We start from the raw sequence: 15479 nt of genomic DNA on the forward strand, positions 1-15479 counted from the left end.
CTGTTTGAGTTCATTTCTTGGACTTATGTTACCTTCTGGGGGCTGCATGTTACAAAGGACATAAATCCTGATTCTAGAAACAATATTCATGCCTTTCATTTTATGGTTTACTAATAAGACAGTTACAGCTTTTGTCACAAAGGTATTTCTGGATGGCATACTTACCCTGCTCAAAATTTCCCAGTTTTTATTTTTTTTGAAAACCACAAGGGATTATTTTTTTTAGGTGGGGAACAAACATGCAAGCTACTTTATGTGGAAAACTAGTTATATGGGGTTTTCTTAAGATTCCTGACACCACAAAATGTCAAAGTAGAGCGTTTGCCCCTTCTCTGTTTTGTCACCTCTAGTCTTATGCTCTTTAGAGTTCATTGTCTCAAGAATATCTAGTGAAGCCTGATTCAACAGTATCTGTAAAAAATTCTGTAAAAGAGACAATGTGAGTGAGTCTAACTGATGAAGCTGACCAATGAGTGAAACCCTGTCTTTTTACTAATTGCATCTTTGACTTTTGTAATCTTCATATAACATCAAAGATGAACCAACGACTGACCTTTGATCTGTTCAGCCAGCACATATAATCATTTGTTATCTTCCTGTGCATGGCAGAAGTCTGGCTGCAGCAGCATGTCACCTCAAGTGGGCGACAGGCCAAATATCCAGCCTTGAGGAAGAGTTTGCAACTTGTCCTGAGCATTGTCTTACCTTTGCTACTCCTTTAGCAATATATAAGCCTGCTAGTTTAAAGATAGCTCATGCATGCCTACACTAGCTGCGCTAGTTCACAGTAGTGTGGCATCTGCTGTTACTCAAATTTTTCTCTATTCCTGATTTGTAATCCCCTTGGCTTAAAATAGGTTAAGATTCTTGTATTAAAAAAAAGAGAAAGAAAAAGCTATGTGCACTTCTAGTATATTTTTGTTTATTAAAAAAATCAAATACAGACACATAATAAGGATGAAAACACCTTGTTTTTATTAGCCATTTCCCCCTAAGCTTCTCTATCTAGCACAAAATGAAATGGGCAAATGTGAGTTATATATCTATCAAAAGATTTTGGTAATGTTGTAAACCATAGAAGCTTGTATAGTCTTCTTCTTTGTAATCAACGAGATCTTAAGATAAAATTATGAGCCTGAGATTTGAAATATCCTCATTTTTTTTACAATTCTTGAATATGATTTCCTTCTTGTGCCTGCTCCCTGTTTTGTGTGATTCAAATAGCAAACAGAAGCCCTTCTCTAATTGGTTGATCATCCTATTTTTAATTTGCAGGAGTGATTTAATCCCACTGAATTACAGAAGGGGCAAGCAACTTCATAAACCTGAGTAATGAGATTTCTTAAGCATTATTTTATCATGAGGATCTTTCCTAGAGCCCATATTTTTTCCCAGAAAAATATCTAATTAAAACATAATGGGTGAAACAGTATGCTGATCCCAAACCTTGAGACATTCCTCCTCTTGTGAAGTTCACCTCCCACCAAAATCAGCCTCAGAGAAGGGATATGACATGACCTGGTTTGCTAACATTGATTGAAGAAGAATGTACAAGACACACCAGTTTCTCAAAAATAGTATTACAATTTTGAGATCAGGCACCTTAGGTAGTCTACTGTTTAATAATGTATGTTGCATGGCTTCTTTTATTAAACATGGGAATAATAACAGATCTGTAATTATCATTATTAACTTGAATGAACAACAGTCAGTCTTGAAAGTTTGCATGCTCAAGGGTTATAAATAGCCCTATTTGGATTACCCTACTTTCCCCAAGAAAATACAGATGTGATTTAACATATTTAAATATACAACATGGATATCTAAGCTGGGTCTATGAAACCAGAAAAGACTTGTCAGCAAGTTGACTAAATTTCTGCTGGCTTTGTTGTCTTTGCTGATGCCTGTAGGGTCCAAGCCTCACTAAATATGTTATGTTGTTTTGAGCCTTGATGTTCTGAACAATGTGTTTTGTCAGCCAGCCAATGCCATATTGTTCCTTTGAAGGCATCAGATGCTGCAACTTGAGAACCTAACTACTTCTTCACTTTAGTGTATAGAATGATCAGTCTTCACCTTTGGTTGGTCTCTAGTGGCACAGCAACATTATTCCTCTAGGCATCAAATAGGTAATGAATGCCCTTCAACCTCTTAATGCTTTTTCTTCCCTGTCTTGGTTACCTACACCAGACTACTAATGTTTGAGTTCCATAGGTGACGTTGATACCAATGGAGGTAACCATGACACTTCAATTATGAATGCTCCAGGATCTGATTTTCACAAGCAGCTTTCTTTCCCCACTTCACTTGGAGTTGTGAATTCTTTGTGATTGTAAAAATGGAGCCCACGGCTTCTCCTGGGAAAAATACAGAAAAAGACCTGAGATTCTATTTTATGTATGTTCTAGGTTAGCTTTGTAAAGTATAAGGTAACTTTAAAAGCCTTCATCTTTAAGACCATCTAAAGGGTCTAGTACTTTTCTAAATAATTTCTAAAAGTCAGAACTAATCACAGGGTGTTAAGAGCTTGCACACTAATATTAGGTATGTCAAAATTTTTTAGCCTCTTAAATAAAATTGAGGGTTTTTTTTAAAACACCCATGTTTGGAATTTTGGGGTAGTGGATTTGAAAAAAAATTTTACATGCTATCTCTAAAATGAACTTTCTTCAACATAATTCTTTCTCTCTTAAGTAAGGAATGTATTGTTATCCTACTGTTCTGTTTTAACTATTTGTTTACAGCCATTGGGGTCCTGCATAATTTAGAGAAGGTTCCTTACTTGTTGAAATGTTTTGCCTTCATAGAATAAACTTCAGGGAGGGGGTAGGATGACGAAAATAGAAAGGCCACTGAGGTGAACACTGCCATGTCAACTTTGGAAGCAGAGGAGAGAAGATGCAAGTTCACATCCTGGCAAATACAACAATTTAAGAAGAATGTTAGTTCATCAATGTTTAAATGCAGTTCTCAATAGTTTATGTGCAACACAATTCAGTTGTGTGGTCCTGGCTGCCTTCAGAGAGGTAGGCATTACTTGTCGTGTCAAACCTTTTAGTCCTCATTGCATACCACAGCTCATTATGGGGGATCATAGCTTCAGGTGGGGTAACTTGATTCATTTATGCAGAAGCTGGGTAAGAAATCCATAAATATTTAAAACTGATGTATATTTACTAGTGTAATACTGCATATTGAATTAGTTGTCTGGTTTGCCTGCCAGCATTTCAAACCTTGGGTTTAATTATCACATTACCTAAGTATGATGGCCAGTGTTTTTAATGGATTCATTCTTCTGCCCTTTTCTTCAGCTTCTCCTTAAGCTCTTCTGAGCTCCTTTGTGACCCAGAGGAATTGAAATTTTGTCAGCTTAGTGCACTGACAAATGAAAATAGGTGACTAATGTTGATTGTCTTTCATATTTCATACTCTGCTTGCCAAGAATGTCTCATGTACTGTGATCATTTAGAATCCTACACACTCAGGGTAGTCATGTTTGTCAGACTCATTGCAGTCAGTTGACAAAGAATATCATCTTGAGCAGATGCTCATCAGTAGCCACCCCTTCTTATAATTACCTAGTGTAAGAAGAAAAAATTAAGACACAAAGGACCATTTAGTCATATGGTCTGATTTCCTCTGTATCCTGTGTCATTAAATTTCACACATATAGAAGCAGTATGAGGGCAGTAACCTGCATTTGGCTAAAACCTGTCTTCCAGAAAGACATCCTGTCCTGGCCGGCGGACGTGTAACCATTAAAAATTTCTTGGTGCCTTTGCTAGCTTGTTTCAGTGATGTATTGTCACCTTAAGAAGAAAAATTGTGTGTTTTATTTGAATTTGTCTCACTTCAGTTTCTACTACAGCTTCTTGTTATGCCATTCTCTGCTAGATTAAAGAGCTCTTCAGAATTCAGTAATTTTTTTCTCCATAGAGGTACTTTTCTGTAATCAAGTCAATCTTTTTGATACGATAAACAGACTGTGCTCTTTAAGTCTCACTTAGCAGAATTTTTCTTCAATTCTCAAGTCATATTTTCAGATCTTAATCTGCCCCTCTACAATTTTTTTATGTTCTTTCTAAAACATGTCCAGGAACACAGTATACAAGATTGGTCTCATCAGTGATATATCCAGAGATAGAACTATCTCCCCTACTTCCTACTTCCCTGATGTAGGTTAATCCATCCTTTTACCAGTGTCAGAACAAGTGTTTATGATGAGTTGGTGACTACAACCTCTAAATCTTTTCCAGCAAGTGCTATTTCCTTCTCAGTACACACTCACAATCCTTCAAGCTTGTTTACTGGGATTTAATTATAGTAATTATGTTTTAGTTATAGTAAATGCATTTTGTTTGACAAGGTCCAGTTTGCCACTCAATTCAGACTACTTCACATGGTTGACTGATACCTTTGCCATTTCTCTCCTTTTTGTGTCATTTTCAGATGTGATCCCCTTTTCACAGAAACATACAATTCCTTTGGTGTCCACTACTTTTTGTCATCAGTCATTTGGCAAGGCTTAGCCAATTTAGCGTCTGCTTTAATGATCTCATGGGATACTACATTTTCTTCCAGACTTTCTTAAAAGTCTAAATTGTCAATATGCACATAGCCAAACGAGCAATCTCATCAAAGAATGAATTTAGAGAAGTTTGATTAGACTTGGTCTTCCTAAAAAAGACTGGAATTATTTCTATTAATTTCTTTGAAATATTTTAAAATTAAATTTTACTCCCATTATTATTTAGGGTGCTTGTGTTGGCTCATATTTTTCTCTCATTTCACTTGCCCCTTTTTGACTACTGGTGTAAGATTAGCACACCTTTGGAATTTCACAAGTATTCCAAAGTTTACTAAGACAGGTGAAAGAGCCCACATATCTATTCTGGATCTGGGAGTAGAAGTTATCTAAGTTTTCCTATAGACGAGTGGTCATGATTCCTATCTTAATTACTAGCAGGCTGGAGCAGTTCTTCATAATCCCCTTGAGATCCATCAACTTGTTCCTTTTGTAGCACAAAAGTGCTTACTGAACATGTTTACATTTTCCACACCAACAAAATACCACATTTAGTAATGGGCCAGTACCATCCTTGAGTTTCCTTTTATTCCTAACACACTTTTAATGTCCTATTTATCTTTGGCTCTTAAACTCTGGATTTTTTGCTTGCCTATTAACTTATCAATTTCTGTTATTGTAACTTGTAATTTATAGTAACTGTAATTTATATAATTTCTCTTTGTTTTCCATTTTCTTTCTAACAGCCACATTTGAGTTTTTATGGTAAAGTTACTGCCTTCTGTGATTGCAAAGTCATAGTCTTTTGGCCATTTAATAGAAGCTTTAAGAGAGCTCCTCTTTTGATGTTCACACTAAATATGTTTTGCCTTGTCGGTTCCCTTTACTGTTTTTCTCAGTTTGGGGAAATTAGCTCTCTTGAAGCAGCAGAAATGCATAGTTTTGACTGAGGCTGTCTTTCATTTCCCCATGATGAATACAATCAGCTTGTTCCCAGGCAACTACAAACTTTTTAATTTAGTGACATCCACCACTTTTATCTATCACAATGAGGCTCAAATACTTATCTCTTGCAGTGTAGGATATCTACTGGGCTACGAAATTACCTTCTCCAATCGCAGAAGTTTTTAATGACTAGGTAGAGTCTGCTGTTAAGTTAAAAAAGAGCTGTGCTTGTTTCCCCACAAACAAGGAAAATTAGGATACTACATGTGAATAAATGTTTAATTCATGTGCAAATATTTAACTGACTTTTGAAAATCTTTGTCAAATTTCAATCAGGCCTGAATTTTAAGGGAAGATAAACTTTTGGGGGCATTGGTACTTAATTTTTGGACACTTTCAGACCTTTTTGTGAAAACAGTCCCATGCCTTTTGTCCAAAAGAATGCTTGCTTACTTTTTTAAGAGGTAGTAATTAGGAGGAAATCAGAAGTAGTAATTAGAAGAAAAAAAAGGGATGAGAACTAAAAAGGCCTGTGTTCCATTGAATAGAACTGGTGTCCTGGAACGAACTGGAACAGGGATGTCAGTGACAACTCATCGAGAGCCCTATTCAGCTTGGAGAAGAGTAGGCGGGGGGGGGGCTAAATGCAGTCTACAACTTCCTTGTGAGGGGATGTGGAGGGGCAGAGACTGATCTCTTCTCTCTGGTGACCAGTGACAGGACCAGAGGGAATGGCCTGAAGTTGTGTCAGGGGAGGTTTAGGTTGGACTTAGAAAAAGGTTCTCCACCCCGAGGGTGTCTGGGCACTGGAACAGGCTCCCCAGGGAAGTGGTCACAGCACCAAACCTGTCAGAGTTCAAGAAGCATTAGGACTGTACTCTCAGACACATGGTGTGACTTTTGAGGATGGTCCTGTGCAGAGCCAGGAGTTGGACTCGATGATCCTTGTCAGTCCCTTCCAACTCAGAACATTCTGTGATTTTGTGAAAACTGCTCTCGGCGGGCGGCGGTGCCCGGGCAGGCTGATGGCATCGGGCTGGCCTGGGCTGGACCAGCCCGGCTGCCGACTGCCTGCCTCCGGGAGCGCCACTCAGCCCCGGGGAGAGTTTTGAGGCACCGGGTCAGGTTTCAGAGGCACCAAAACAAACTCTGTCACAACCCCCCGAGTTCGCAAGAAAGGCCACCCCCGGGCATTAAACCATCCACCATCCCCGCCTTTACGCAGCTCTCCCTGACCCTCGGGGGCAGCCAGGCTCCCTGCGGGCGGCACCGCTCCGGCTGCGCCCCATCGCCCGCCCCCGCCGGGGCAGGCGGATGGCGGCGGGCCAGCGGCCACCAGGGTATTAATAGGCGGCCCGGAGGAGCGGCGGGGCGGCTGCGGGAGTGCGGGGCGAAGGCTGCGGGATCGGTTTCTCTCGGCGCGGGAGCCACTCCTCCTTCTCCGGTCCCACCTCGACGGCGAGATGGAGGGTAAACGCCGGCGGGGCACAGCCGCCTTCTCCCTCTTCTCTCCCCGCTTCAGCCGCCTTCCGGGCCGGGCGGAGGGGCTGGAGAGGGCCGGGAGGAGGGGAGAACCGCGCTCTCAGCCCTGCTTGGGGCTTTGAACTCGTTGCCCGGCCCGCGGGGGCTCCAGCAGCCTCCCCGCCACGGGTGTCGCCGGGCTTGGCGAGGAGAGGGACCTCTGGGCAGAGGAGGGAGGCAGGGTCGGCGCGCAGCCCAGATGCGGGAGGTGTAGCTGCCTGCTGGGTGTCGACCTGTAACCTCCGTTTGTTACAGCGCAGCAGCAGCGTAGCCAGAATGGTTTAATAATGTACAGGGTTTGCAACAGTTATCATGAAATCATTGCAGAACAGTATTTTTTTTCTGAAATAAATGAAATAAATGATCTTTAAAGAGAGTTACCTTTTATTTTAACTCTTTTTTTTTTTTTCTTTCCGGCACCAGAATAAAATAGGCATGGTAATACAGTGATTTGCTTTGGAAAAAAAGGTCTCAGTAAGGGAGAAGTTAATCCTGTTTTATAAACGTATTGTCAAGCTTTTTTACCTGCATTAAGAGGAAGGCCTTGCATCATTAAGTGATGAAAAGTAAAAGTTGGCCATATGTTTATGAAAGCTGAGAATGTGGATGACCTGTGGCTAATACAATAATGAGACTGCTGGAGGAGGTTAGCAAATGCAGAGATTAAATTGTGGTACACTTAGGATTCAAACGATTATTTGCAAGGTTAAGAGGCAAAGAATTCTTTGGTCTTGTGAGTGGAAGCTGGTTACTAAGTCAGAAAATAGTAAAAGTGTTTGCAGATGGCTGCCTCCTCTCCTGCAAGATCAATATTCTTGATAAAAAATTCTCCACTTGTCTCAAATTGGGAATCTCTTATGAAAACAGTCAAAAAAGGCTTGAGATCTAGTATGTTTCTTTTTTTTTTTTTACCCTAAACATGGGTGAAACAGCAAAAAAGTATTTATCCTCAGGTTGAGAAGTCTCCTAGCTTGTCTCCCATAGGTTGAGTGTCTTGCACTCATGAGTGATCCAAATTATTAGCAGACAAATTGCCAAATAAACTAATATATTTGAAAGAAAACTTTAGGAACTTAATATTTTGAAAACAATTACTCCCTTTTGCTTTATTTGATATAAATTAAATGAGCATTGTAAAATTACATGACAATTATAGTGTGATATGGTGATATATGTGATATAATATGATCTGGTCTGCACAGTAGTCTAAGGCAGTACTGTAACGACAGCTGTACTACGTGAGTAGCAGGAGCAGTGCTGTGACAGCAGCTCCAAAAAGTGATTTGCTTCAGATACAGCTTGTATTTATATCCTCTGCCAGGATAACACCAAAGATATGCTGCCAGTAGTCACTAAGACTGAGATCCTGGTGGTTTAGCTGGGTAGTAGTGTTCTTGTTCAAATATTGTCTGATGCATGCTACTCAAAGTCTAATTTTGTTCCAAAATCATTGGCTTGTGTTGGTAAGACAGAATGTGTCTGGAGATTCCACCCTTGTTGCTGAAGGTTTTCCAGTCTCTCTTCCTTATTCATGAGTAGCATCTGTAATTTCTGTGTACTTTCTCTCTCATGAGGAATCCTTTACTCTCCCAATCCTCTCTTCCCTTTATTTTTGGTGATTTGCCGTGTTTACCGTCAGGTTCCCCCTCCCCACCCCCCCAAGCAAATGTGAATCCATTGTTAAAACCAGACCTTCTGGGCTGATGTGTGACGTTCTTTTTTCAATAGCAATTTTATGGACTCTTAGCTTTTAAGGTTTTATTGGAAAACACCTAGGAGACAAAGTCTGAAGGCACCTGCCTGTTGCAGCACTAGCATTGTGTTTGCTTCGCAGCGCCGGAGCAGCTGGCAAAGTGGACACAGTTGGATTGGAGATGTGTATGTGCGTGGAGTTAATACTTGCAGTGGCTGCTGTGGTGAGCACAGTGGCAGCAATCTTGTGGGGAGACACCATGGGTTGTTTTCCTTGTTTCTTTTGGTTTTTTTTTTCCTTTTCTTTTTTTAACACTGTTACTGTATCTGAAAATGTGTGCTTGAGTTTGATCTTGCGGTTGCTAATTGAGCCTAATTTCTTTCAGACATCACCACTGTCCACAAGGGAAGCCTTAATGACTATGCAGGAGTGAGTAAGAGGATTTTTTTTAGGCAATGATTCCACTAACATAAAAGACAGCAAAATCCCATTAATGAGAGGGAGCGGAGTTGTAAATTCCTACTCCTAGCTGCAGAAAGGGATCTTGACTGCACATATCCTTCAGTAATTTGGCATCAGGGTAGTTTTCCAAGGTTGTTTTGGCATGGAGAAAGCCTGGCAAATTCTGTATTTGGAGAAAAAAAATAGGTGAGCTGTTCCCTTGTGGGGAATAAGGGCTGAATGAATTAAGCAGATTCTCAGGCAAGTTGCTAGCTCATCAAGTACAACAAACAGAGTCAGAGCTGGAAACCACAAGGGAAAGGGAGCAGCCAGCATTTATGGAATATGCTGATTTTAACTTCTGAATTGCTGTCTGCTCAGAGTGTATATGGTGTGTTTAGGGTGTTATGTGGTTTATGTCACCAGCAGATTGGGGAGGTGAGTCAGCAAATATTTTGTGTAAGATGTTGCTATGTTGCCATCTCAAACCTCTGTAACCTGAAGCATGGTGAAACATACTGGAAGTCAGTGTGACTTTAAGGCTCTGGTAATGTGACACTCAGGTTAGTATTTTGGTCAGAGCAGAGGAATAGGATCTCTCCTGTGTCTTAAAATCTAATCTGATAAAAGAGGTCCTAGGATCTTTGCTAATATCACTTCATCAGAGGAAGGGAAACATAGGTTTGAAAGAAATGAAGCTTGCATCAAATAAGGTCATTCCGTGAGAGTGCATTCATGGTGCTTTAAAATTAATAAGAATTTTCTTGGCAGTTAATGAACATTTAGTGAAGAAGCTTAATTTGACATTTGAAAAGTTCAATAAATAATTTTTCTTTCTTGATTAAGGCATCTTTTAAGCTGTCACTTATACAACAAGAGTTGTCACTTTTTAATGCAATAAGAGATCTTGTTGCATACTGATTCAGCTATTATTGCCTATTAAACAGTTTAGATTTCATGTGCCTTAATTTCCCAGCCCTTAACTGTTTTAAGCTGGCTGCTTCTTTAAAGACGATCGATATTTGCATTAGCATTTGTCACACATTCAAGACAGAAAAAATGGACACATTGAAGTACAGGTGTATTGTATTTCTTTGTACATATCTTTGTATTTCTCTGACTTCCACCCAACCTGTGGAGAGATTTGGGATAGTTTTTTGTGTTCATCCCAGATGTTTACAGAAATTAACTCTTTAAGATTTGCAAAAATCAAAAGATAAATTTCTTATGACCTCTTTTGCTTTGCCTCACGTCATAAAAGGCAGAGGTTGTTGGAAGTAGTTGTTTGTAAAGCATTGATGAGTCAAGGATACTCAGCAGGACATGGCTAAATTGGGGCCATTTGACTCCTTTTTTATTCTCACATCTGTGCACACAAGTTATTTTACCATTAATGTGGCTTATACATGTGCAATGAGGGAATAATTAATTGAAAAGGCAAATGGTTATTGCTCTGTGGCATGTTAGAGGTCGTTTCTGTTGATTATTGTCAGGTCTAGTCTAAGGGCAATAAAAGATTTCTTTGACCAGATTCAAATGGATGTATGTCATCCATCTCTATTACTGTTTCTTGAGTGCATGTGATCTTTATTTTTTTCTTTAGTGAAAAACTTGTCAAATGTCAGTAAATAGAATTGTCTTTTAAAGTAAAAGTCACTGGACCAGAAGTTCTTCCATGCTGTGAATATGATGAGGAAAGTGGTTCTTAGTCACCAAGGCATTTTGTCAGCAAAGTAGCAATAACTCTACAAAGTGGTTGGTCAAACCTAGATAATCTGGAAGAGCTTGTGGCTCTAAAGCTTGGATGTCTCTGCCCTTATGTAAGCTGAAAAGCCTCGTAAATATGATCTTATGCATTGGCAAATGTCAGGGTTTCAACAAGAAAGGTTGCAGTGTCTCATTGAGCTGCTTAAACTAATTTTTCTCAAGCAGACCTACTCTATTGTTAAGGGATTATTGAGTCCCCTTTTGGGCCAATATATCATGTTTAAAAGCTGTTGTACCAGCCTGAAGGGGAAAGAGAAAGCAACAATTGCTGTATGTGCCTGGTATTTGGTTGCAATGCTAACGTGAAATGACTGATTCATGTTTTGGCATAGTCAAACATGGTCAAACAAAAACTCAAACAAAATAAGTTCTCCATCTTCTGCCTTTGTTAGAGGAAAAATGGAAGACATGGGTGTAGTCAGACTACAGATGGTGTGGTGGCTCTGTTTGGGCCTCTTTCAGTTGCCTTGCTGTGACAGGGATCATATGGTTTTGTTGATGAGTCTCAGCATGCATAGTATGGTCAGATCTGTGCTTCTTCCAGGTCTCATCCAGGCTGATGCTCTAGAAAAGGACTGTTAGTGTCTTCTGCTGGCACTTGCCAGTGTCACCCAGCAGCTTTGCCTCTTGCAGCTCAGGAGGGGTTTCCCAAAATCACATAGTTAAACCTATGGCAGGGACAATCTGAAGTGGTGTGTCCAGAGCACTGCTTGGGTCCCTCATCTACATGACTGGTCTCTGCTGATCTGATCAGCAATGTTATAGTCCGTGCAAAGCAGCTTGCTCCATTTTGAAAGTGCATTGGGTTACTTTGAACTACTTTTACATTGAATTAATGTACTAATAAATTATGAATATCTGCATAGAAACTAGTTCAGAGGACCTAGTGGGCTGGAAAGTTACATCCTGATTTACTATGCACCAGCTTCCCTGTGTTAGTAAATAAGGGTGTATCTCAGAGATACGTTGTAGACATGAGTTAGTGAACAGCAACTGGAAATCCTTTGTAGGAAGCAGAAAATATGAAAGTGTTTATGATATTAAGAAAAAGCAAGGGGAAAGAGTTGTTTTGACTGTAAATTGAGTGTAGAGGTAAAACTTCCTAAAATGAAATTTAGACTTTTCATCTATTTCTACATTTTAACTTTCACTGAATCCCATAAAACTCAGCTTTAGTAAATTACTACTCTCTTAGTTGATTTTGAAAGACTGGAGCTAAAAATTTATTTTACATTATGACTAAAAATAGAATTCTTGCATGAAATTACAGGCTGTCATGAAGTCTTTTAAATCAAGCTGCAGAACTTTAATTTGGACAAAGAATCCTATTTGTCTCCGTTTTTTTTTTTTTTTTTTCCAGCGGGAACCAGGAAAATCAGAGGGATTCCATATATTCTATGTGGGTCACACATATATTCATCACTTCTGTCTGAACTCAGACTCCTGAAGTTAACTTTGCTATCCCATGCACTGTACCTTTAGATATTGCAGATTCAGTCAATTTCCCCCAGAAAAAAAGGAACATTCATTAAATGTTCATTATCAATGTGCAACTTTTAATTAAATAAAAACCAATTTTGTTTCTCGTATGCTTCCTGCACTGTTAGCAGGTGTTGAAAATTGGAACATGTGAGCTGAGAGAATCTCTTTGGGTTCAGGGAGTTGAGATTTCCATTTCATAGCTGGCATTTGCCGTTTCTCAGTTTTGCATCAAGGTGAATTCTGATTCTCCACAGCCTTTCTTCCTAATTGGAAATGTTACAGCATGAATCATTCCTGCAGTTGCTTGGTTAGGGCATTGTGAAGTTTTTATGAAATATTAACATCAATTCCTGTGGTTTGGCTGCATAAAAGTTTCTGATTCTTTTTTCTGAACTTTTGTCTGCTGTTTTTGGTTTTGTGGTTTTGTGGTTTTTTTTTTTTTTTTTTTTTTTTTTTTAACAAATCCTGCCTAGGACTGTTGTGTATAGCAAGCGCTTGGCACACAGCAAATGGGCACAACAAAGTCATGAGCTTTCAACTAATGAGGGTGCTCCCTCAGAACTCTGGAAATACTTCTGAAAGCGGGACCTCTATCCTAGCGTGGACATTTTGTTCCCTGTCAGATATTTGTTACTGGGTCTCCTCTCCAGATTTCACTCTCCTCCCAACCTTTCTTTTCAGAATGGGCAATTCAGGTGTGGGATGGAGAACAGGACCCATTTGTTGTGCTGTTGCTGTTCAGTGTTAGCAGTGTTCTCAATGAGTCTATTCAGGGGCTGCTGAGCCCATACAGAAGCACTTCTGTTTTCCTTGGGTCCTGATCTATAAAGGTCACATCTGCCTTTTCACAGTCATAGGATTCCTGTGGGAGGGGGCTCTTGCAGCCCTTCTGAGGGGAAACACCCAACTTGTTCCCTGTCCACAGGCCTAGTCCATAAACCTGCAAAACAGGAATATATAATTCAGGGGGAATTGCAAGAGCCCTACCATACCTATGCCTACTTCTTTTTGTTTGTTTTTCTTTTTTTCTTTTTTTTTTGTATGGATAGCATTGCCAGGATGCTAAGTGATTTAATATGTTGGATTATAAGAAACCTGCATCTCCTTTACTAAGAAGCAATGTATTTTTGTGTTAAGGCTGAAGTGGCTTTACTTCATTCATATGTACAGAAAGCAGTGATTAAAGAAACAGATATGTCTTTAAAGATTATAAATACCAAGGGACTGAAATTGCTGCATAGCGTGGGACATAGGTGCATAGGTTTGTGTTTTAATGCTTTGATACATGATATGGTGCCACAGTAATTCATTAAACATGGTGGTGTGGAGCCTTGACACTGAATTTACTTCTTTTCTTTTGCTGGACACACTGAAGGAAAATACTGAAGTCTTCTGAAAGGTTATCCATGACTAGATCATACAGAACGTGAAATTTAAAATTAGTTTCTGATTAATGCTTGCAATTATTACTGCATTTGTTACAAAACAGAAATAAGCCTTTGATCAAAGGCAGCTTTTTGCATTCCCTTGAATAGTCAGTGGTGCTAATACAGTGTAAACTGACAGGATTTGGCCCTGGCATCCAAGCACAAGCTGCTCTTTCACAACAACCCCCCTCTGTTTCCTCATTTTCCTTGTGAGCAATAAATCTTTCTGGTCATCTCATGCTACTTTCCCAAATGTTATTACAATATGTTGTTAAAATGGGCCAAGTACAATGCTTCAGTTTCTTTTTGTAGTGCAAGGATTTAGCAGTCAAATATGGAAGCACAGATACAGCTTTTAAAATACTTGGTAGTGCTTACATAAAGATACAGAAACATCTGAAAAAGTGTTTACTTTTTCTGTACATTATTCCAACTCCAATTAGTTTATGTTTTCTGCTGGGAAAATAGTATTGATTGTAAAAATTAAATGCTGGTTGGATATTCTTAGGCTTCTGTAACAGAATATTTCTTTCAGGATGAAATGTGGGAATTACGAGCTTGATTTTCCTGCTGCTGAAGCCAGTGGCTGAATGCCCAATTGCCTTCAATTGAAGCAGGATTGAGTCTTCTGTTTTGCAGAAGGATATCTTGAACAGAAAATAATCTTTAATCTCTGGTTTAAAGCACTTCCATTTGGTAGTTTTATTTCTGTTTCAAGCCTGGAGCCATTTGGCTGAAATTGTATTTGATATATTTTCTGGAAGTCTGTTTTCTGAGTCTGCCTAGGAGTCTGTTTCTGTATTCTCAAGTAGAAAAGAACATATTTGTTGCGGCCCCATCTCTAGATTGTTTCCCTATCATGTCTGAAAACAAGAGAGGTATATGTCATGAGATACTGTTTCTATGAAGTGGGCTTCATGCAGAATGTGTTCCTTTAGTGCAATCAGGGGTGTTTGAGACAGATATATAAAAGGCCTAAAATTCTTGGAAAATAATGTTTTGAGCATTTGATGATGATTTTTTTTAAGAGGCAACATGTATTATCACCTCATAGAAATAGTGTATGTTTCTTAGCTTGGATACTGAGCTCTGAGATGATGTTAAAGGCTTGCTATTTAACTTGGATACTGTGACATAAAAAGTGAACCTAGAACGTTTTTGGAAGTTCACCTATCTAAAACATAATAAATTGATCATTGACTCTTTTAAAAAATATGATAAAAAGAAAAAATGTTATGGAATTTCAGATAGTCATCATCTACTTGGTTTTCTTCTTCAGGGTTTTACTGCAACCAAGAGGAAACAATAATTTGGAAATTTCATAAGAACTCCAGACGTCAGACAGTTATAAGTAGAAAATTAAGTATCATAGCATTTGCAGAAGAATCATGATATGGGAATACTGTATACATCCAGGAGTGCTTTGCAAAACCTGAAGACCTGTACCTCAAAAAATGTGTGTGTTTGGGGCTTGATTTAAATGCCGACTGTGAAATAGTTTTCTGTTAATTTCAAGTAAAGGTCTTGTAGTATGTTCCAGGGCAGAATTTAGCTCAGAAAGTTCAGATTGAAATAAGTGGTAACCAAAAAATTATTGAGAAAGTGGTAAATAATTGCAAGGAGTATTATTCCAGGAAATAAAATATGGGCTAAGTCATGAACTCTTTGCTGGAGCTTT

The 15479-nt window shown here is 39.1% G+C and overlaps 1 protein-coding gene across 2 annotated transcripts in view; it reads left to right on the forward strand.

Moving 5' to 3' along the window:
- The first annotated feature begins 6856 nt into the window (after nt 1–6856).
- Nucleotides 6857–15479, forward strand: part of GADL1 (glutamate decarboxylase like 1) — an 81834-nt gene continuing 73211 nt past the window's right edge. For both annotated transcript variants that reach the window (XM_032703639.1, XM_032703647.1), the window contains exon 1: nt 6857–6940. In XM_032703639.1, the coding sequence (XP_032559530.1) occupies nt 6934–6940 (7 nt within the window). In that variant the 5' untranslated portion in view covers nt 6857–6933. The remainder of the gene's footprint in view (nt 6941–15479) is intronic.

Source organism: Chiroxiphia lanceolata, chromosome 1 (assembly GCF_009829145.1).
Source record: "Chiroxiphia lanceolata isolate bChiLan1 chromosome 1, bChiLan1.pri, whole genome shotgun sequence".
In the NCBI taxonomy this organism is placed as follows: Eukaryota; Metazoa; Chordata; class Aves; order Passeriformes; family Pipridae; genus Chiroxiphia; species Chiroxiphia lanceolata.